The sequence below is a fragment of the Canis lupus genome, chromosome 9 (assembly GCF_003254725.2).
Source record: "Canis lupus dingo isolate Sandy chromosome 9, ASM325472v2, whole genome shotgun sequence".
In the NCBI taxonomy this organism is placed as follows: domain Eukaryota; kingdom Metazoa; phylum Chordata; class Mammalia; order Carnivora; family Canidae; genus Canis; species Canis lupus.
The window spans coordinates 44,583,919-44,607,026 of NC_064251.1; the positions used below are offsets into that span (position 1 = coordinate 44,583,919).

The 23,108-nt window shown below is 39.8% G+C and overlaps 1 protein-coding gene across 4 annotated transcripts in view; it reads right to left on the reverse strand.

Moving 5' to 3' along the window:
* Window positions 1–22,379, reverse strand: part of NUFIP2 (nuclear FMR1 interacting protein 2) — a 31,938-nt gene extending 9,559 nt beyond the window's left edge. The window contains exons 1-5 of one of the 4 annotated variants that reach the window (XR_007413222.1): window positions 21,596–22,379; window positions 14,548–16,269; window positions 6,207–6,372; window positions 2,284–2,400; window positions 1,223–1,255 (exon numbers count right to left, since the gene is read on the reverse strand). Coding sequence is in view for 2 of the 4 variants with exons in the window: in XM_035721555.2 (XP_035577448.1) it covers window positions 215–306; window positions 1,223–1,255; window positions 14,548–16,269; window positions 21,596–21,890 (2,142 nt within the window). In the remaining 2 variants the exon portion in view is untranslated. Of the gene's footprint in view, window positions 1–214; window positions 307–1,222; window positions 1,256–2,283; window positions 2,401–6,206; window positions 6,373–14,547; window positions 16,270–21,595 lie in introns of all 4 variants that reach the window. The other 3 variants (XR_003147117.3, XM_035721555.2, XM_025476302.3) reach the window with 3 other exon arrangements.
* Window positions 22,380–23,108: the final 729 nt, after the last annotated feature.

A 23,108-nucleotide genomic window follows, 5' to 3' on the forward strand; every position in this document is an offset into this window, starting at 1 on the left:
TTAGTGCAGAGATAATATCCTTTCTAGGACTACAATAGCCACCCTATAACAACCTGCTATGAAGATAATGCTCATTCTAAATAGTTAATAACCATTTTACAGTAAATATAGGGATGTCTACTTTTGCAGATATTATTTTCTAGTCTACCTTTTTTTCATTTTCCTTTGAATAAGGCACACAGAAAGAAACTCAAAATAAGATCTTGCTAGTTACCTTCAGACCACAGCTGTGTTGGACAAGTAAGACCTGCCCTAAGTACAAGGGAGATGGAAGGAGGAGCAATGCTGGGAAATCAGGGAAACCTACTTTAAAAAAAAAAAAAAAGATTTTATTTTTAAAGTAATCTCTATACCCTATGTGGGGCTCTAATTCACAACCCCGATCAAGAGTCTCCTGTTCTTCCAAGTGAGCCAGCCAGGCGCCCCCAAGGAAACCTACATTTAATTTTGCCACTTGCTAGCTACACAGTGACCTCTCTCACTTGTATTAGCTAGCAAAGTGGATGGAAATGGATGCAATTCAGTCAGGATTCTAAAAGCCCAATTCTATTAGTGACTATTTCTCGAGACTGACACTTAACTTTATTTCGGGTATTCCACAGCTACTGCATTTTAATATATTTGGAAAAGCACACAATAATGAGGATAAGCAATGTAAATTTTTTGAAAATTCTTAACAATTCAGATGTGGATCATTCAGTCCCTCCGCCTTCCTACTATTCATGTCTTATACATGTGGTTCGTGAAGGAAGCTACTTTGCTCTTTAGATTTTTAACCATCTATTACTTTGAAGCACAAATGAGGCTAGTCTAAAATAGCTAATAATAATAATAAAAAAAAAGCTAATATTTTTCTGAACTATTTCAGTTCAGGCTACCACTTGTCTACCACAAATACAGATAAAGACTGACTATAAGTGGAAACATTTATGCTGGTTTCCTATATTAAAAGTATTTATGTTCTGTCTTACTTTCATCATCAGAGGGGAAAAAATTCATGTTCTTCACCTAGAAGGTGAAGACTATTTTCATATACTCTTTTCACTTACAGTGTTACTCCATCTTTAGCAATCCTGGTATAGCAGCCATGTCTTTTAACTGCATTTATTAAATAATTCAAAATACAAAGCCTAGTCACTTAGTGAAATAACACTAGATTATTCCCACCCAAACATACACTAGTCATTAGTACTAACATTTTAGGTAACCTAACCATTCTTACCTTGCTTCTGCAAATTCCAAACAGATTCCATTTCTGCAAAGGAAAAAAAAAAAAATTTATATGCTAAGTTTTACAGAGCAAAATTTAAAGCTACACTTTTCACTTTAAACCTAAAAAAAATCGGGCAGGCCCGGTGGCTCAGCAGTTTAGCGCCGCCTTCAGCCCAGGGCCTGATCCTGGAGACCCGGAATCGAGTCCCATGTCGGGCTCCCTGCATGGGGCCTGCTTCTCCCTCTGCCTGTGTCTCTGTACCTCTCTCTCTGTCTCTCATGAATAAATAAATAAAACCTTTAAAAAAAAAAAAAAAAAGAAAAACCTAAAAAATCTAGACTGGTTATTGCTGGCCTGAAGGTAGGGCTGAAATAGCACAGTTCTACTAAATCTTAGATAAAGATTGAGTGGTGACTCTTAATTAATCTCTTGGAATTCTTAAGAAATGTCTTTCAGATTGCCTTAAATTGGTTATACAAAGTCAATTATTATCTGAAATCAAACTACCAGGAGAGCAATTCTGTCTATTAAAATAGCAAAGATATGCTGAAGCATGCTATAGATTAAATATTTCTTGTAACAGCTCATTGTTATTAAAAACATTTTAATAGTATTTTTTGGCAACCCATCATAACCCATGGGTTATAACCCTAAATTTTCTGAATGAAGCATTCAAATTTGATTAAGCATGATGCTTAAAATGCCTTATTAAAATTTTACTTAACTCTTTGCTATAGGCAAGTGGTTCTGTTCTTCAAACTACACCTACTCTTTATTTTTAACCCATAAGGTCAAAATGCCAATCCATACCCATTTATTAGTAAACACGATTCTCATTTGCTCCAATTCCATTCAAATGTGATCCTAATGTGCTTACTTTGATATCTTACAGTAAAGAAAATATGTGCAAGACCAAACTATAGTGACATACAGAGAAAAGGCAAAAAAAATTCTATCTGGAAGCATTCCAGAAAGCTGTACAGAGGGCTTATTTGAAGGTTTGATGAATAAGACAGTAGATGACCACCATACCACAAGAACCAAAGAACAGGAAATAGGAACTACAATACCTTGAAAGGAAATACTCCACTAGGTTTACAATGTAAACAAAGACTACACAGTAACAGGAATGAACTATAACTAGGACTGAGAGTAAGTACTCTTCCCATGGCCATCCAACTGCCATTCTGAAAGACAAAAAAGTACCTTTATTCTGTATAACTGGATTTTGTGTAACTGTATTTCATATAGTTTACCAGCAGCTAATTCTAATTAAAAAGTAAGTAAAACTAGAGCTCATGAAGATAGGATATATCTGGACGTGGGTTACAGTTAAAGTACAACATAATCTCTCCCTAGGCCTAATAGTATATAAATCCCAAATTATTACTTTATTGTTTGTGGTTGGAGGTAGAGAATGGTAGGTAGATCACATTCTCCCTACTCTCCTCTATTTCCAACAAATTCACTCCTAAAAGTGATGCCTGGGTGGCTCAGTGGTTTGAGCATCTGCCTTTGGCTCAGGGCATGATCCTGGGGTCGAATCCCATATCAGGCTCCCTACACGGAGCCTCTCTGCCTCTCACTATGTCTCTCATGAAAAATAAATAAAATCTTAAAAAAGAAAAATTCACTCCTAAAAAACTTTTAAGTTTTGAAAATTTATCAGATTTGGATGTTTGGAACAATAAATAGGTTAATTATTCAAAATAATCAAAGTAATTATCCAGATAAAATTGCATTCAAGTTAGCACAACAATTGCCTGATTAAACAAAGACTGAGAAATAATATACTAGCTGTCACTTGGTCTAAGAGCTTAGATGGATGCCACCTATGGGCTTTAAATCACTGGATACCCAAAGAATGGCAGGAAAACCCATCTCCTAGGTCTAAGCAGGGGAGAGAATTGTGATCAATCTAATCTGGGAAAAAGAATAAATATCGGGAAGGCTATTCTACCCATGACACTCGTATCTATCACTCTAATATAATTTCTAATTCTATTAGTTTCAGACAATTAGGAATAGTTGAAATGGTCATTAGAGCTGTTATCCTATACATGTCTGTACCTCAGAATGGCTTATGTGAAGAAGTCCAAAGGTAAGGCTTTCCTTAGTTGAACGGACTTCAAAAATTTTAATCCAACACATTTTTTTCTTTTAGCGAAGTAGAGAACTCACATTTTGCAACAAATAAATTCCTGAAGTCTGTATTACTTGATGCCCCATTATTGTTAAGTCTACTTAATAGTAAAGATAAATGTATATTTAGTTGTATGTTGAGAAAAACAAAACTTTTAATTTTGGCCCATTGATGCTATAACATTTCCTTTTGTTGTCCCCCACAAACTGTTGTCAACCTGCCTCTTTCCCCTTCCTTTTTGGCAGGAGAGACGGGAGGACTATACGGAAGAGTCACTGTAAAAACTATAGTACTTTAAAAGCAAATAAACACATTTTAAAGACAAAAGTAACTATTTGCAACCACTCAGTGTCCTTTCCTTAGCTTAATCCAGAACATTCAGCTTTAGATTTTAAACACAAAGATTTTAAATGATTTCTGGTAACAAAGTTTTATTACACTCAAATAAGGGCTCTGGAGTAGTAAATTTGATTATGTTTTTTGAGGAGGGGAAAGGGATGTAGGACCTGGCTAAAAAATTAGCCATGAGCCAACCCAACTTCTAGCCAAGAAATGAATCAGCATGATCTGAAGTGCTGAAAAGAAAAATGAATGCAACTCTCATTCCAGTTGTTTAACATTAAATACTTCTGTTACTAGTAAAAACCTGATGTCTTTTTTTTTTTTTAAAGATTTTATTTATTTATTCATGAGAGACTCAGAGAAAGAAGCACAGACACAGGCAGAGGGAGAAGCAGGCTCCATTCAGGGAGCCCGACGTGGGACTCGATCCCAGGTCTCCAGGATCACACCCTTGGCTGAAGGCAGCGCTAAACCACTGAGCCACCAGGGTTGCCCAACAACCTGATGCCCTTAATTAGAATTTCAAGTTACCTTGAAACTCAACTGAAGATCAGAAAGGGAAAATAAGTATTATTTGGATGATTACATGCTATGCCTAAACAACCATAAGACTAAAAAGAAGCTATTGATAGAGAATATAGAAGAAATTAGCACTCTTTTAAGTTCCAGAAGTCTCCATCAAGATTCTAAATACAAAACCAGTTACTTTGTGTTAATTGTTTTAACTACACAAGAGAAGCAGAACAAAATAAGGCACATTCAACTATACAAACTCAAAATATAGTAATTAATCTTTCTACTTTTTTTAAAGATAATGATTTTATTTTATTTTATTTATTTTATTTTATTTTTAATTTTTATTTATTTATGATAGTCACAGAGAGAGAGAGAGAGAGGCAGAGACATAGGCAGAGGGAGAAGCAGGCTCCATGCACCGGGAGCCTGATGTGGGATTCGATCCCAGGTCTCCAGGATCGCGCCCTGGGCCAAAGGCAGGCGCCAAACTGCTGCGCCACCCAGGGATCCCAATCTTTCTACTTTTAATACTGCCCTTGCCCCCCACCACAAGGTCTTTTACTTCCAGTTCTTTTTAGAGTTGGATCCCAGCACCCAATTACTCAAGTAGTTATTGAGAAATGGCCACAGGACCAAATTTGCTAACATAAGTGAAGGTTTCTGCTTTTAAAATATACCAGAGTAAAAAAAAAAAAAAAAAAAAAAAAAAGCATACATACACCAGAGTAGGCAATTGTTAAAATTCTGTAATTTAGACTGCCACCACCCAAATTTTAAAATATAAAAAATTTCAAATAGTTATGGCACCTCATCAGTAAATAAAATTAAACATTTAATTTTCTAAAGCAGACTTCCTATGTAGCTCCCTTTCACAATGCTCCCTGTAGATGTCCAATTACCTACAAGATCTAAATTCCAAGTGGATTAAAAACTACTATTTAGGGGTGCTGGGGTGGCTCCCCAGCATGATCTCCAGGTCCAGGGATGGAGCCCAGAGTTAGGGTTCCTGCTCAGTGAGGAATCTGCTTCTCCCTCCCCCTGTTCATGCACACACCCCTGCAATCCCATCCTCAAATAAAAAGTCTTAAAAAAAAAAAAAAAGTACTAGTTAGGGGCTAGAGATACAGATGTGAAACCAGAAAGGCTCTGCTTCTGCAAGCTTAGTAGAAGAAACAGCTTTTCTAGATAGAAGCATCAGCATGAACAAAGCTTGATGCTATTAAAGTATGAGGTATGGTAAGCAGAGGTCGATAAACTGTTATCTACCCATTGCCTGTTTTTACAAATCAAGTTTTCTTTGAACAGAGCCATACCCATTTTCTATTATTACCCTTAGCTGTTTTTGTGTATAAGGCAGAATCAAGTAACTAGAATTGCAAGGAGAGACCAACCCTATGGCTCACAAACCCTAAAATATTTACTATCTGGGCATTCATATGAAAAGTTTACTGCCCTATGCTTTGGTGGTCACAATTAATTTACTAAGGCTGGATGTCACTAAGACAAAAAGATTTAGACGAAGCATACTATTCAGGGAACAGAGCTAAAAGTCACCAAGAAGGAAAGAAAGATTTACACAAAGATAAATGCTACTCTGCTATTCGGAGGACAGCACAAAGGCGCAAAGTTTACTATTTAAATCAAATAGGTAAAGGGGAGCAACTGAAAATATCTGAGATTATTGTACTCAATGTTAGTAATGATTGAGGTAACTGAAGAGTATGGATGAAGTGATAATATAGTAGTCTCCTCCCCCCTTATCTTCAGTAGATAGGTTCTAACACCCACCCACATACAGTGGATGCCTACAACTACAAATAGTTACCAAACCCTACGTATACTTCTCCCTATACATACATGCCTATGACAAGGCTTAATTTATAAATTAGGCACAGTAAGAGATTAACAATAAAATAGAACCATTATAACAGTGTAAAAAAAAAGTTATTTGAGTGTGGTATCTCTCAAATATCTTAATTATACTGTACTTACCATTCTTCTTGTGATGAGATGAAAAAATGCCCACACGATGAGATGATGGGAGATGAATGACAATAGGCAGTGACATAGCATTAGGCTACTACTGACCTTCTGACAATTCAAAAGGATCATCTGCTTCCAGACTGCAGCTAACCGCGGATGTATGTATTTCAGGCAACTGAAACCACGGAAAGCAAAACCACGGAAAAGGTAGGACTACTATACAGAGAAAGAGCCCAGTAAATGTTACTGCAAAAGTGAAGAAATTAGGACAGTTGTATTACAGATAAAAGGAAAACTGAGTATGTTAGGGATAGGATCCATAACCTAACAATTAGGGTTTGGGAAAAAAATGAATTCAGTTTTATATCCGAAGAATTAGTGATATTGAATATACAAAAAAAAAAAAAAAAAAAAAGAACAGAAAAGAAAAGAAAAAAAAGGGCAAGAAAGGGAGTAGTCAAGAAAATGCAAATTAGAGAATATAGGGAGGGAGCGTTCAATTACTGCAATTCTTACAGTTAAGACATTTTAAACTTTCTAGTCACCCTCTTTTTCTCCACCCAGATGTCACTGCCTGGTTCAACCAGTGGTACCTTACAAACATTTCTGCAGTGTAATCTTTTAACAGGCCTCTCTTGCCCTTAATTAGGCCTCACTTTCTACCTTCTACACCATAGCTATCATTCTCTCCCCCTATAAATATAAGCCTGAAAGGGACCAAAACATTTCAGTAGATTCTGTCTACAGGGAGACTAGATCTGTTTATCTTGTATAACACGTCTAGCATTTGACACAGCTGTATATCAAAAATAAATTAGATGACTAAATTAAAGATTATTTTAACTTGCACCACTCACCTTCCTTGAATCACTTTGAATGACTAGCATGTTCAAATACTATTCCATTTCCTCCACCCAAAATAGTTAGGACTTTCCTTGTACAACAAATAAGCCAATTTCCACTTCTCTTTCGAATCCTGACTAGCCTTCCCTGACTGGCCCCCACCTCTCACTTATGGGTTTCTCTATGTTCCAAATGCATTTCATACATTTTTCTACAGAGCCATCACACTAGTCATATATTTCCTTTTATGTATGTTTCCCTATTAGACTGAATTCCTTAATGACATGAATCCTCTTTTCATCTGCTTATCACAATTGCTTTGCACAGAGCTTGGTGTAATATGTAAATATTTGAACAAAATACTACTCCTAAATCAGTCAGGAAGTAATAATATAACAAAGTAGTACTAAGCCCTTTTCAAATTGATAATCAACCCTTTTTGACCTGTAAAAACAGCAATTGCATATGGTCCAACCAAAAATTCAGCATTTAATTCTTCAAAGAAAAAGACTAAAGCTAAGAGGGTTAAAACCAACTTGAAGCTCATTCTTTTTTACTTTTAAAATTGAATACTGTCCCAGTTTAACATAACATTTAAGGGGCACCTGGGTGGCTCAGTTGGTTATGCATCTGAATCTTTTTAAAAAAAATATTTTATTTACTTATTTATGAGAGACACAGAAAGAGGCAGAGGGAGAAGCAGGCTCCCTGAGGGGAGCTGGATGTAGGACTCAATCTCAGGACCCTGGATCATGACCTGAGCTGAAGGCAGAGGCTCAACCACTTAGCCACCCAGGTGCCCCAAGCATCTGAATCTTGATTTTAGCTCAGGTCATGATCTCAGGGTTGTGAGATGGGGCCCCACTTTAGGCTTCCTGCTGGGTGAGAAGCCTGCCTAACTAAGATTCTCTCTCCTCTTCTCCACCCCACGGCCCGCATTGTCTCTCTCTCAAAAAATAACACTTAAAAAAATTTTTTTTAGCATTTTAAAAAGCACGTTTCAGGGCACCTGCATTGCTCAGTTGGTTGGGAGCCCAACTTGATTTCAGCTTAGGTCATGATCTTGGGGGTCAAAGGATTGAGCTCTGAGTCAGACTGTGTTGATAAGAGTATCCTTGAGATTCTATTCTGTCTCCCTCTCCCTTTGCCCCCATACACGCACTCTCGCCCTCCCTCTCTCTAAATAAGTTTTTAAAAATCTAAAAAAACAAACATTAAGCATATCTCTCCCCAAAAGGGGAAATAAATCAAACAGAAGGCCAAACAAGAGGAGTCCCACAACTGAGAACCCCCAGATCAATTCACCACTGATCTTGCCTCCTAATCCATTACCAAGCCATTACTGGGTACCTCATCATCATGTTTTGCTGTTCTGATTTTCCTTTCCCAACCAGTCCTCTGTGCCTCCCTATTCTTTTGCAAAGAAGGCAGTCAGAATCTCTCTCCATGATATTTTCCATTTTAACTACACCCATAGAGTTAACATTGTATTTTCTTTAAAAAAAAAATTTTTTTTAGGGGCATCTGTCTGGCTCAGTCAGTGGAGTGTACGACTCTTGGCTTCAGGGTTTTGAGTTCGAGCCCCACATTCAGGGTGTGCTGGAACTCACAACCTGAGACTGACTTAGAGTTGCATACTCTACTGACTGAGCCAGCCAGGCACCCCAATAACAGCTTATGTTCAAGTAAACTCGACTGAAATAGTTAGAAATCATCACCTTTTCAGATGCTTAATTCTTCATTGCATCTATTTTAACTTTATATTCCCAATTTGGAGCTACACCAAACCAGACTAAATAGAACTGTCTGAACTACCTCTAAATACATACATTAGAAACTTGGAGCTTAAGGGTTTGCTTTTGGATTCTGGTTCATTGCTACTGCTATACTTCTAATCTAGTTTACTTTTAAGGCAAAAATATAAAATTCAAGTTGCTTAGAACGCAACTGCTACTACTAAGATAGTAATCAACAATTTCTGCTTTTATAGCATGGGTGGTTACTTCCCTCACCTACAGGATGTAAGCTAATAAAATTTGGGGGTTAAATTTTACCTTCTATAAATTCCTTACAAGTTACCTTTCAGACTAACACCAAAGTAAATTCATTACTATTGCACTCACAGACATAATGAAAAATCAAGCATCCTAACGTGGATGCTAAAATTTGTAAGCACTGGGGGAAAAAAAGGATTTCACAAGAAATTCAACTAGGGCTGAAATCAGTCAAATCAGCAGGCACCTGTTGCTAAGATTATGAGAAAGATAGCTGTGATGCCACCATCACAGTAATAATAAAATGCAGTAAAGGTGAAAATATTTTTTTCAGCATTGTGTTGAAAGAAAAAAATTAGTATTCAGATCCTTCTGTGAACCAAAGTAACCTTATACATACTCCCCCTTCCCTTTGACAGATTAACCATAACTTGTCTCATATCTCCTCATACCCGGTAGATCAGCTTCCTCATTGCCAAACCTGAAGTCTTTTTTTTTTTTTTTCTAATAACGTTTCTTTATTTTCAGATAACTAATACATTCTTATGGCTGCAAACACAAAAGGAAAAATCTTGTTATTTCTCTGCCTGGGCTATTCCAAAAATTCATCAGAAAAATGGCTTCCAATCTACCCTATGAACTGATGCCACAGGGGCACCTGGGTGGCTCAGCGGTTTAGTGCCTGCCTTTGGCCCAGGGTGTGATCCTGGGGTCCGGGGATCCAGTCCCACGTTGGGCTCCCTGTATGGGGCCTGCTTCTCCCTCTGCCTATGTCTCTGCCTCTCTCTCTCATGAATAAATAAAATCTTAAAAAAAAAAAAACACAAAACTGATGCCACATTAATCTACCTGAATGCAAGTCAGCAATACCAACTTAATTTTTAAAGCACTTTAGTACAATCTGATAGAATAAAACAAAGGCTGATACACTTATTTTATAAGGTAAGTGATTAAAAATGACATGATTTTTTTAGGTACACAGAAATTAGAAATAGAAGCATTAAAACTCCAGTCTTCTGTCAGTTTAAGTCACCTCCATTCCCCCAGCCCAGCTCCCTGATGCTCAATGCCTTCCAGACTAATCTGATGATCTGGCAGCAACTTACCTTCCTTCTCTTATGTCCTTTCACCACATCCAAAGCAGATCCCTTCCAATATTTACATTTACTCAGGATTTTCCAACTTATCTATTATCTTCTTCTTTGCATTTCCATTAAGTCAAAAAATCTTTCCTATCCATCAAAACCCAGTTTAAATGCTGCTGCCTCCAGGAAAACACAGGCTGCATTAACTCTTCCCACCTTTACTCCATTAAAAATTCTTCCAGGGATCCCTGGGTGGCGCAGCGGTTTGGCGCCTGCCTTTGGCCCAGGGCGTGATCCTGGAGACTGGGGATCGAATCCCACATCGGGCTCCCGGTGCATGGAGCCTGCTTCTCCCTCTGCCTGTGTCTCTGCCTCTCTCTCTCTCTCTCTGTGTGACTATCATAAACAAATAAAAATTTTTTTAAAAAATTAAAAAAAAATTTCTTCCACTAAAATCCCCTATTTTGATCCATATGACCTTTAAAAAATCCTTATAAACTTGTGTATTGTTTTCTCCTCTACTTAATTAAGTTCTTCAAAGAAAAAGACACACCCTGCCAAAGTCTTATATAACTAAGCAAAGTACTTTGCCTATATTATAAGGGAAAGGAAAACATACACTACACACACACGTATATTACTGCACAACTCTGGCAGAAAACAGAAAAGTAGGATTAAACTGAGGAAAGCTCTCTAAGACTCAAGAGTTCCCAATCCTAGCTGGCAATGAGAACCACTACATTTTTATCCGGAGTATAGCCCACATCTAGTGCCTCAAGTCATTTATGCTAATAACCTATAGAAGTAACACAGAAACAAGTTCTTAAAGTTTCATACTAAAGCCTAGTGTTCCCTCAAGGATATTTTTTACTAGGTAACTGTCATGTTGATCCACGTCAACCATCAAGAATTCTATCTTATTTTATTTTTTTTAAAGATTTTATTTATTTATGTGAGAGAGAGAGAGAGACAGAGACACAAGCAGAGGGAGAAGCAGGCTCCATGTAGGGAGCCCGATATGGGACTCGATCCCGGTCTCCAGGATCATGCCCTGGGCCGAAGACGGCGCCAAACCTCTGAGCCACCCAGGCTGCCCTCTCTCTTATTTTATTCATCCTCCCTTGCATCTCTACATACTGGGTAAAATTTACCATATTAAATTATTTTTTAATAAATACTCCAAAATATCAGCACTGAATACTTGATGAAGTTCCGTGCAGTATTAGTTAGGCAAGATAAATCAACCTGGTTTAAATGAACACTGACCAAACACACGACTCACATCAACCTACCTTATTTCAACAGATTTGTCTTCAAAGGACTTTTTGAATCAAATGACTTCAAATGACCATTTCAAAACCAAAGATTCACCTCAAAAAGTTGAGTCTAGTGTTACAAGCCTTTGAAAAGTAAATGCTTTAAAGGAGGTAACAGTTCTATGTCCTGGGTAGGTGCATTAAAAGCTATCACTCAAACATAACCAAAGTATCAACTAGCAAAATGTTAGGATACCTGGAATTTGCTTTTGAAATTCCTACCAAATAAAGTGCGAAGGTAGATAGGTTAAACAAGAATGAATACTTTCTAAATGTTCTGGCTGGACAATGGGTACATTGAGGTTCATTATAGGTTCCACTTTTGAGTATCAATTTTTTCATAGTTAATTTAAAAAGCTATTACTTTAAGGTAATAAATGCCCCTTAAGTGCCATTTGAGAGAAATAGAAAATAGGACTTACATCTCACCATAAATATTAATACTGCTATGTAATGGTACAATATTCCCCTAGATAATAAAAAGATTAACCCTCCCATTTCTTAAGAAAAATTAATAGCATAATATATATCAAAAGCTGAAAGAAAAATCCCAAGAACTAGATTTCCCACCAATCCCTTTTTTATGCCTCATAGTATCTTTATTTCCTATCGTCAAATGTACTGAATATTCAGATTTTCAAAGGATCTGCAGTATTTCTAAGGCTGCAAGTAATTAATGTTTAATCTAAAAAATGCACCATTCCTGCTCAACTGACACTAAGCACTCTCTTATCTACTATTTCCAAATAAAGTTGTTGAGGAGCTTACTTTTAAAGTAAGGAGGTATGCATAAAAACCTCTATTTCTGAGCCTAACTTTAACTCACTAAGTGACTGCTTTTGAACATTTAAAGAGAAGACTTCACTAAAGGACCAAGAAAATACAAGTGCTCTTTTAAAGGATAGTCTAATAAGCCCAACTGATTATTACCTCCTTTAGAGTTTAAAACAACTCAAAAAAAAAAAAAAAAAAAAAAAAGGCCAGCCTTCACTTATGAGAAAGTTCTTCAGATCTTGAAAAGGTTGTGGTTCAAAACAAACTCACAGAAAAGAGAAATTAGTGACCTAATGAACCAATCCACATTTGGCAGGAATTCAAAGAACTTGCCACTTTGGGAACTAACTGAACTGAACATTAACCATTGTTAGGGGGGGAAAAAACAATCAATACCAATTAAATCTCAATAATACCCAACTACGAAACTCAAATTGATGCACTTTACTAAAGCAAATCTTTCAGTAATATCAGCAAAACTAAATATAACTGCATCCAGGTAGGGGCATTTAGCTTATTTAAATACCACTAATTTCAGATCTAATTAGTGTCACTATAGGAAAAATGCATACAGAATACCTATAAATAAATAGGAGTTATTACTCCCATTTAAAAAGGCTTACAATTCTCCGTAATAAAAACATATAAAAACACCAGCCAACAACCACTTCATGGAACATCTTGTCCCAAACTTTTTTGCAGGTTGTGGAAGAACGTAACCAGATATTCCTTCAGGTTCCTAATTACCCATACAAAATATTCAGGTAAAGATTTTCCCAGTAGTGGTCTCTGGTGGGCAGATAGCACAGAAAATATCACCAAAAACACCAACTCCCCCAGCAGAACCAACTTATAATTAACTACAAGTCTTAAGAAAATAAGTAATTTTTTTTGTCCTAACTTTCCTAAAAACATCCACTTCCTAATTAATTTATTTACTTCCCAACAGCAGTGCTGGAGAAAAAAAGTACAGACAGGTAATTTTATCTGCCAGGATTTCTACTCCTAAACTCCCATAAGGTAATACTACTACTTACTCCCATTTTCTAAAGGAAGAAAAATAGAAAAGGACATCTGTTCATTTTACTAATGTCTTCCAGTTTGCAGATAAGGAAAGGTATGCAGAGGAGGCAATCTGCTTAAAAGTCACATAAATAGCTTTGTTATTCATCTCTGAGGCAGTGATCCTTCCAGGGAGAATATGGGAATTACCTCATCCCCACTATCTGATATGCTGCCCCTTCCCAGCAGCTCCAAGTCTCTGCCTAAATGAGCCAGTTAAAAATGGGAATGTGCAGCATATCTGAGGTGTGCATATGCATGCATGGGGTATAAATTTCTGTTAGGGGACTAGGGGAAGACCGAAGTGGAAGACTGAAAAAACCACCATTCTCAAAAGTACCAAGGTTATAAACATCATTCACTAAGACTCATTATTTGCTGTAGGGATTTAAATAAGTTTATACCATACAGTAAATTTTTCTTTAAGACACAAAGGGCTGCCTGGATGGCTCAGTGGGTTAATCTCAGGGTCCTGGGACTGAGCCCCATGTCAGATTCCCGGCTCAGCAGGGAGTCTGACCGTGTCCCTCTCCCTCTGCCCCTCTCCATACTCACTCTCTCTGAAATAAACTTTAATTAAAAAAAAAAAAAAAAAAGACACAAATAAACCATATTCTAAAGTTATGAGCATGGAACTTGAAAGATATGATTCCTTTTTTAACAGAGGCTTTGGGGCTATGAAAAGTACAGACCCCAAGAGCCTGGTTCCTACATTGCTAATTGAGCCTGCCATTGCAATTGTCAAAATTATTTTCCAGTTACCACTTAGCACGCATTATTCCTTCTTGGAAGAGAAGAAATAGTTTGACACTCCATCTTTCTGGACTCCTCCTCAAAAACACTGCTCCTACTCATTTTATACAAATTAGAACTATCAAGTGAGCTCACTAATAAAGAAGTACATGATATAAAAAGCAAAGGAGAGGAAACATCTGTTCAAAGAAAATTTTTAAAAAGAACTCATGAGAAAATATGTCATCCCTCTGGGCACCAACCCATCCCTCTTCATTCTTTGAAGCAGGTATAGGAAGTCAAGTACTTTTGTGTTTGTGTGAATATATAAACATTTTGAAGTTGAAAGTGAACATTCCTTCTAAATAGTACTATTTCCAAAGACCCTGAATTAATTTATCTACTGCTTATCCACTGTTCTCAACTTAGTTCCCAAATTCTTAAAAAATCTCATAAAAACTTCCAAAATTTACCCTTAATACACCAGTTAATAAATGCTTATTAAATTTATGTAAGAATCTTTATATAAAAACAAATGAATTACCTTTAGTGTGATATACAATAGCAGCCCTCAGGTCAAAAGAACCCCAGCTATCATTTCTTTCTAGGCCTCTCTGGTATCTCTGTTCTTTGGCGGAGCCTAACAAAGTGTTCGTAGGAGACACCAGAGGATTTTGATTTTCTATCTCATAGTCCTTTGAGAGAAACACTAAAGCACCTTGACTACTGGTGTCTGCTTTTTGCAGGTCACCTATATGACTGGGTTCCAAGGATAAGGCTCCACTCTCACTAGTAGTCCCAGATTTTAGAATGCTACTCAGAACTTGAGGACTAGTCCGTTTTTCCAGCTCATAAGCCTTGGGAAACACAGGATGCTCAGTTCCTGAGGGGATTATTTCAGCACCCTGTGAAACCAAAGTGGCAGGATATTCCCCTTGAAATGTCACCTCCATCACTTTATGATCTGATGACTTCCCAAGAACAGTCTCAGGGCCAGCACTGGGCTCATTTATAAATGATAAACCCCACTGATTCTGGAAGATATCCCCCAGATTTTGCTGATCTGTCTGAGAGGGTAGATCCACTTGTGCTGTGCTCAATAGCACAGTTTGCATATTTGAAGGATAGACAAAAAGGCTAGATTTAATTTGTTCAACAGCTGCTGAAGTCAGACTCATGTCCTGGAGAACTGAATCAGTCCCAGAAGAGACGGGTGTTAGAGTATTAGCAGCAGTAGTTAGCAGTGGCTGACCCCCTGGAGAATATACACTTGCATCAGTCCCTGCTAAAACAGGCCCATTAGAAAAGTTGGCCGAAGTAACAGATTTCAGCGCTGACATAGGGACCTGGGATAACCGACTTGAAGATTGGGTCTGGGTTTCCCCAGTAGACGAAGAAGATGAAGATGAAGATGGTGACACAGAGGAATTCTGTACAGTTTTGTTGAGGTTTTCCTTAACTTTGCTTGCATAACTTATTTTAGGAACTATTTTAGCACTGCTATTGTCCACTGGAAAAACTGGAGGTGGTTTAAATAGGGTCCACGAGTCCTCTTTGGAGGTAACAGCGGAAGCATGCTTTCCTTTGGGCCGATCATCAAACTTTTTGCTGCTCACACCAGGTTTAATATCAGAGCTTTTCCGTAGCATATCCCCCACAGCAGGTTTTCCTCGATTTGTTCCTCCAGGCCCAGTTTCATACTTCCAAATGGGCTTTGAACCATCTACTCGATTTCCCTTTTGTTCACTGTAGTCAGGCTTGAAATTTTCAAGTCCCTGTTTTAAGTTTGGGACACTGGTCTCTTGTTGCATTATTTTGTCCTGCACTAAATTAAGGTTTTCACAACCCTTGGCACTATTGCGCCTAGCTTTCCTTTTTTTAGGAGTGGTATATCCGCTCTCAGATCCACTACCATCATTATCTGCTCCTTTGCCCATATAACCATTAGTAATATAGCCAGAATTATTTGTTACAACACCATTTGGAATTGCTACAGTATCGGTCTTGTCTACAGACTGGTTCTCTCCAGATTTATTTTCATAAGACTTCCCATTCTTTTTGTCCATACTGTTTTTCTGAATGAAATTCCTGGTTTTAATTCCTGCTTTCCCAAAGGTGCTGGCCTTTACAGTCTGCTTCAAATTAGTGTCTACAATTTGTTGGTTGCCATTGAGCACCCTGGAAATAGGGTTGGTAGCTTCATCAGAACCCAGGCTCTTTAAAGATATTTCTCTTTCTCCAGGATTACCATTCAATTCACCATAGCCTAGAGAGAGGGGGGAAAAAAAGGTTTTTTTACAATATATAAATTACAGTAATACCTAACATTCAAAGAGACTATGCTATGAGCATATTAACTTGACTATGTTATTTCACAACTACAAGAAAACACTTGTGAACCCCATATTACTGATTAGAAGTCTACCAAGCAAGAAACTGAAACAAGCTGGTTTCAAACCAAAGTCTGAGGTCACAAAAAACTTAAGCAGTATGCCATTAATTCCTCTCATTTAACAAATCAACTTCCCCATTGTTCTCACAAGGCTGTTATAAAATTTCCTTTACAATTAACAGCAGGGCTACCCTCTGGGTAAAAATCAAATTATGCCAGTATGTTAATTTTATGTATTACAGGGAAGTTAAAGAATCCCTTTCTAGGGGTGCCTGGGTGGTTCAGTTGGTTAAATGTCTGCCTTTGACTCAGGCTCTGATCTCAGGGTCCTGGGATGGAGTCCCACATCAGATTCTTTGCTCAGTGGGGAGTCTACCCTCTACCCCACCCCCACGCACTCTCAAATAAATAAAATCCTTAAAAAAAATTTTTTAAATCCCTTTCTATGAAACCAGGAATGGCTGGTAGTCACCATAAGCAGTTTCTTTCTACTGCATTCCGCTAAACAAAAATCAAATACTTGTGAACTTTTTCCTACAGTAGTCTTAAATTTATTGACATTTCCCAGACATTAGATCATTCTGTCAATGTATGAAACCAAAACACCTATATACCAATGTTTTTAACTCTAAGATATATTTTCTTCATTTTACATCTGGGTAAGCAGACTGGAGAAATTAATTTGCCCAAGTCACAAAGTAGAGAACTGGAAATCTGAACTCCAGGCTGCCTATAACATGGTTTCCTATCACTACATAATACTGCATCACTTGTGGTGCAAAACTACAATGAAAGGTACCTAATTTTAAAGTGTTATGGTGTTCAAGTTTTTTTTTTTTTTTTTTTTTAAGATTTTATTTATTTATTCATGAGAGACACAGAAAGAGAGAAGGCGGAGAGACACAGGCAGAGTTGGAGAAGCAGTCTCCATGCAAGGAGCCTGATGGGGGACAGGATCCTGGGGCCTCCAGGATCACGCCCTGGGCTGAAGGCAGGGGCTAAACTGCTGAGCCACCCAGGGATCCCCAGTGTTCAAGTTTAAGACCTTCAACTACCATGAAGTTTATTACTATACGTTATTCAATTAGGCTAACAATAGCTTTTCATATTTCCTTACCAGTAAAATAATGGTATTAGTTATCTGTCTTTCTGTGAAATGTTCCCCAAAGCCTTTTGAGGTCAAATCATTAGAAACAGATACACACACATTCATTTAAGGCAGCTTTTCAGGGGGCTAGGGAGGGGTGTCCAATGAGAATACCAAATAATTTGCCTTTGTCACTTTCATCCTTGCAGGCCTTCCGCCTATGAAGACTAAAAGGAATGTGAGGTGTATATTCTTGTTTTGAAATTTTGTTGTAATTCCCAACATAGCAAATATCAATAAATATAACCACAGTAAAAGCTCTTTGTGCATTCTAAAGCATAAAGGATCTAAGATTTTTTTTAAGTTTCAGAACCAGGGATGCCTGGATGGGTAAGCGGTTGAGCATCTGCCTTCAGCTCAGGGCTTGATCCTGAGGTCCTGGGATGGAGTCCCACATCAGGCTCCCTGCAAGAAGCCTGCTTCTCCCTCTGCCTATGTCTCAGCCTCTCTTCTCTGTCATGAATAAATAATTAAAAAAAAAAAAAAAAAGGTTTGAGAACCATGGTTTTAAAAGAATTTTATGTGATCTAGAGCATAATCTGGGAAGATGAACAACAGGATTTACTCTTATTTTAAGACACTCATTCTATATCAGAGAAAAAGGACACGAAGAATGAACAAATAAAGGCAAGGCATTTTCTTCTATTGTACTTTCAGAAAATAACTCAAGACTATAATCATTCCTAAGATTGAGTGGCACAAAAGTTGTACCATAAAAACTATATTTTGCTAAAGCCCCTAATTTATGTAGTTGTATTTTAAATTTTTTGGCTGCTGAAAGAGGTTTTTTCTGACAGCTACTCAAATCAAACTTTAGGTGGAAAAATTCTAGCTATGAAACTACTAAAAGATCGCTGCTTAGGATGTTTTCTGAAAGGTTTTTCTTTCTTCAGAAAAGCAACTAGTTCCTAAAATGAGGCTATCAATGTTTTTAACAGATGCAAGTTTTACCTGTGTACATCTCTAGACTAAGAAGAAGAAAACTACATATACCACTTAACAACCTAATATGCTAAACAAAGGTTTGGACTCTTGGGCCCACTAGCCATAACTTTCTCAAAGATAAGAAAGCAATTTTAGAAAGGAAAAACAAAAACAAAAAAAACCCCACCCCAATGTCCAAACTAACTTGGACCAAAGCTAAGACTTTTAAGTGAACCAGAATAATTTTTCCTAAAATTACTAGTATTTAGTGGCTCCAATATCAGAAATCACCAAACAATTTAATAACAGCTCAAAAGCCACTATACTTACATTCCCATGTTTTAATAACAATTAGGCTAACAACAGCTCATTCTAACTATTTAAAATTTTTTCCATAGCAACTTTGCTGGAATGCAAAGTGTACCAGGGACATTTTCTTTTTAAAACTTAGGTATTTAAGAAAAATGCAAATACCACAGAATTACTGAAAGAAATCAAAGGGCTCCTTGTACTTTTATTATTTAGGTTTGCTGTGCTAAAGCATCTAACCCTACTTCAAAAGGACTCTGCAAAACTTCAGTACTGATAAATCTAGCTTTTGGAATAGAAACCGAAAATACTGAACACATCTGACCCTCTCTAGTGCCCTCTTCTGGAAAAAGAAACAGGTTCCTCTTTATAGGTTTATGGGTAATGGGTCATAAAAGCCCACTTCAACATATTAGATATATTTAAAAAGTCCTAAGTTTTCTTAGTAAATTAGTATTACACATGTTGAAGCAACAGTACTGCGACCAGGCCACACATGGAAAACTATTATCCCAAATTGTTTACATTCTCACAAAATTGCTAAACCCAGTTTCCCCCTCTTTATCCTCTTCCAGGATAGACCTATTAATTTAAAGAATACCACCTTGAATGGTTCAGGGGCTGTTTCTATCTGTAGAGGAGATTCTTGCAGGGGTATAATACCTGAGCAATGTTTCAAAATTTTCCAATGTGAACAGTAATACTGCTTTATATTCCACACAACCATAATAAAGCAAGATTCTTTCCTCTAAGTTGAAAAAGACCTAACGTTAAAACATTTAATGTTGTATACTTTCTAATAGTTTCAAACTGTTTCAAATCTGTTATGATTAAATACTCAATACATTTACATTCTCATTTCTACTGCACACGTGATGTCCCTACCCATCCCAGAAGTGGAAAATCTGGCATTCCAATTTGTCTTCAAGTTACATTAAATCTTCAATAGAATAGGAATTTTTCTCCAGCTCTCAGTAACTGCATCACATTTGATTTGCTGGGTTTAACATTTTCTTATCATTCCCTTCATTTCTTAATTTACAAAGAACCTTTAATTTGTAAAAAAACAAAAAACAAAACAAAAAAACCCTGCCTGATTCCAAGGTTTTAAGCTCATTTCTTCTCAAATGTCTTCTAAAATTACTTTTACTCTCAATTTAACATTTGTGAAAATCAAGAGTTTGGGGATCGTATCAATTTGAAAATAGGAAAACACCTTTCCTTTAAAAATGGAAAACAGCCTCGTCTGAGGCAAGATGGTAGTGAGCCAACCTCATGGATGAGCCACCTCGTTTCTCCCTTAAGGACAAGAAATAGGGGTCAAAAAAACTCACCCTCTACCCCATCCGATCATTTTTCTAATCCCTCTCCTCGAAATCGCTACACCCAAGCCCAGAAGGTAAATGCTGGGGGACTGGAGGGAGCTAGAACAAGCTTTTTTTGTAAAAATGAGCTGCTTGAAGAGAGGGCCCAAGTGAAAGCCTGAGAGGCGGAGTCGTGAGCGAACCTGGCAGGAGACGAGGTTCCTGTGGCAGAGAAACTCGTGACCGGGGAGCCTGGTTCCCGCTGGGTACCCCACCCGGCCTTCAGGCACCGCCTTTACCCAAAATGTATCCCCCCCGCCCCCAGCCCTCCTGCCCCAAGGAGCGCCGCAGCAGTCGCCCGCGGCCTCCTCCTCCCGGCCCCACTTCGAGGCCGGCTCCCCACCCGGACCGCCCGCGCCTCCCGCCGCACCCGGGAGCGGGAAACGCGGCCGCTGGCGCGCGGGGCCCGCTGCAGGCCGCTCCCCTCGTGGCCGCTTCCCTCCCCCACCCCAACCGCCCCCGCCCCTCACCCCAGGGACCCGCCCGGGGCCGCGCGGCCGCCACCGGGTTACACAACCCGGCCGGCGACGGGGGGAGGGGAGGCCACGGCCGGGGGCGACGGCGCCCCCGCAGGGCGGGGGGTGGGAGGCGACCGCGGGTGGGGATCCTGAGCCCCCCCAGCTCCGCCGCGCCGAGCCCCCTCGACACCCTTCCCCCTCCGCTCCTCAGCGGGCCGGAGTCGGTGACAGGAATCGGCTTCCAACATGGCGGACAGGAAGCGGCCCCGCGAGGAGGAGAGAACATTCCAGCCGCGCCGGCTCTGGGGGGAGCGGGCCCGGGCGCCGGGCTCGGGAGGAGCCGCGAGGGTAGACTGCGGGGTCCGGTGCCCAGAAAAGGCGCGCAGAGGTAGAAATGACTCGAGAGTCGAGGGGTCCTGGCCGCCCCCCCCCAGACGGGGAACCCCAAGGCCACAGGTGGGCTTGGGGTAGCGGGTGAGGGAGGACACTTCCTCAACTCTGCCCACCTACCCCCTCGCCTCGCCGCCTGCAAGAGGGTCTCGCGACACCACCCGCGTCGAGATTCGCTAGGCCTTCTAGAGATACACCCCGCGGGCTTTGGGGGGGTATGTTCACCCTAACTCAGGGCCACCAAATTCAGGTTCCTCTGGAGCCTCAGGAAGGTAAACGGGAAAGGAATAATGAGGCTAGATTCCCAAGGCCGACCCTGCAGGTCTCCCTCCAGCCCGGGCGGGGGCCGAGAAGGTCACACTGGCCTGGTTGGGCCTCTCCCATGCCGAGGAGAAGGAGAGGGCGCTGCAAACCCCGCGGCCCAGCCCGGGCTTTGGGAGAATGGAAGGGGGCTTCCCCGGACCCGCAGGACACCGAGACACACACACACACACACACACTCTCTCTCTCTCTCCGACCGCGTCCGCGCTTTCCACATCCAGCCCCACCCCCATCCCCTCTACCCCCCACCCCCATTCCCCTTCCCCCACTCGTCCTCCCTCCCAGACCTGTTTTCTTCTTCGGCGTTTCCTGGTGCTGCTGGAGGGTGTGTTTCTGCTCATGTTTCAGCGCCTTAGGCTGGGCCTTGGGGCTGCCCTCGGCTCCATGCTGCAGGTATTGGTGAGGCTGCTGGTGATGGTGGTGGTGATGGTGGTTGTGGCTGTGGTTGTAGAAATAATAATGGTGGTGGTGGTGCGGCGGCTGCTGCTGCTGCTGCTGCTGCTGCTGCTGCTGGGGGTGATGGTGCGGATGGTGGTGGCTGTGATGGTGCTGAGGCTGTGGCTGGCCGGGCTTCTCCTCCATTGAAAGCGGCTGGGACTCCCTGGCTGAGGCTGCGGGCTGCGGCACCGTCAGGATCTGAGACTGCTTCTCAGGGCTCACTCAGTATATCTGAGCGCGTCTAGCCAGCGCACTGGTTAACCGAGCGATTCTGCGAGATTGGCAGCGGCGCTCCAGCAATCAGGACGCACGCTGCGCCGCAGGCCCCGCCCCTAGCCCAAATCCTCTTTCCTTCCCCTTCGCTACTGCCTCCTGGCCAACGCCACTTACCCCGTGCAACCTCACAGGGCCGGGCCTTCAACGTCAGCACTATGGCTCTCTCTTCTGTCGCTTTCTCTCCTTCACCGCGCAGTCTGCGAACAGCACTTTCTACACTCCTCGCCCGCAAGCAAACTCACGTCGAGTGTAGCAGATTCCACTGGCGATTCCACTGGCTCTGGGAGCCATCTGTTGGTTTTGCACCTCCTAGAATGTTAGCTTTTTTTTTTTTTTTAATCCTTTTCCGGGTAATCAGAGGGGAAGCTCAGTTCCCTTAACCCTGAGAACCACTAAAGGGGCAATACAAAAAGAGGAAATAAATACATTTTTTAAGAATACAAGAGCTTCACAATCCAGTAGATCATTTTGTATTCTGGATTCATTTTGCTTTGTATTCATATGCTAATCTCTTCCTTTCCACGAAGGGATTATAGGGTTCCACAATGGGGTATCTGTGTAATTTTCTAAAAGGGCACAAAGGGTTTAAATCATTGTTTCTTTGTAGTTGGAGGCAAGGGAGAGCAGGAGGCATGAAAATCTAAACTCAACAGTGAAGTAGCTTTGTTGTTGTTGTTTTTAACTCCAGGTGAGGTCCACTGTAGAACCAAGATAAGTTGTAGAATATGAAGAGTTTCAGGAGTGAAAGGAGAGAGGGCACTTTAAAAGCTATTAATTAAAAAAATATTGCATGTATGGAAAATATTGGAATTTAAAGAAATGCTCCATTGATTTTGTAATGTTGATTTAATTTATCCTGCATTATCACATCACAACCTTATTTTTTTTAAAACCAAGGGTTAGTCAGGAACATTGTGAGTGAGAGTGTTACTCAGAAAGGAGGAGAAGCGTTTTGTTGGAGAGGGCCACAGGAATACCCTTTGTTAATATTTTATTTCTTGACCTAGATGGTGATTACACATGTATTTGCTTTATAATTACTTCTTAAACAGAATATTATGTATAATACACTATTCCCAATATATG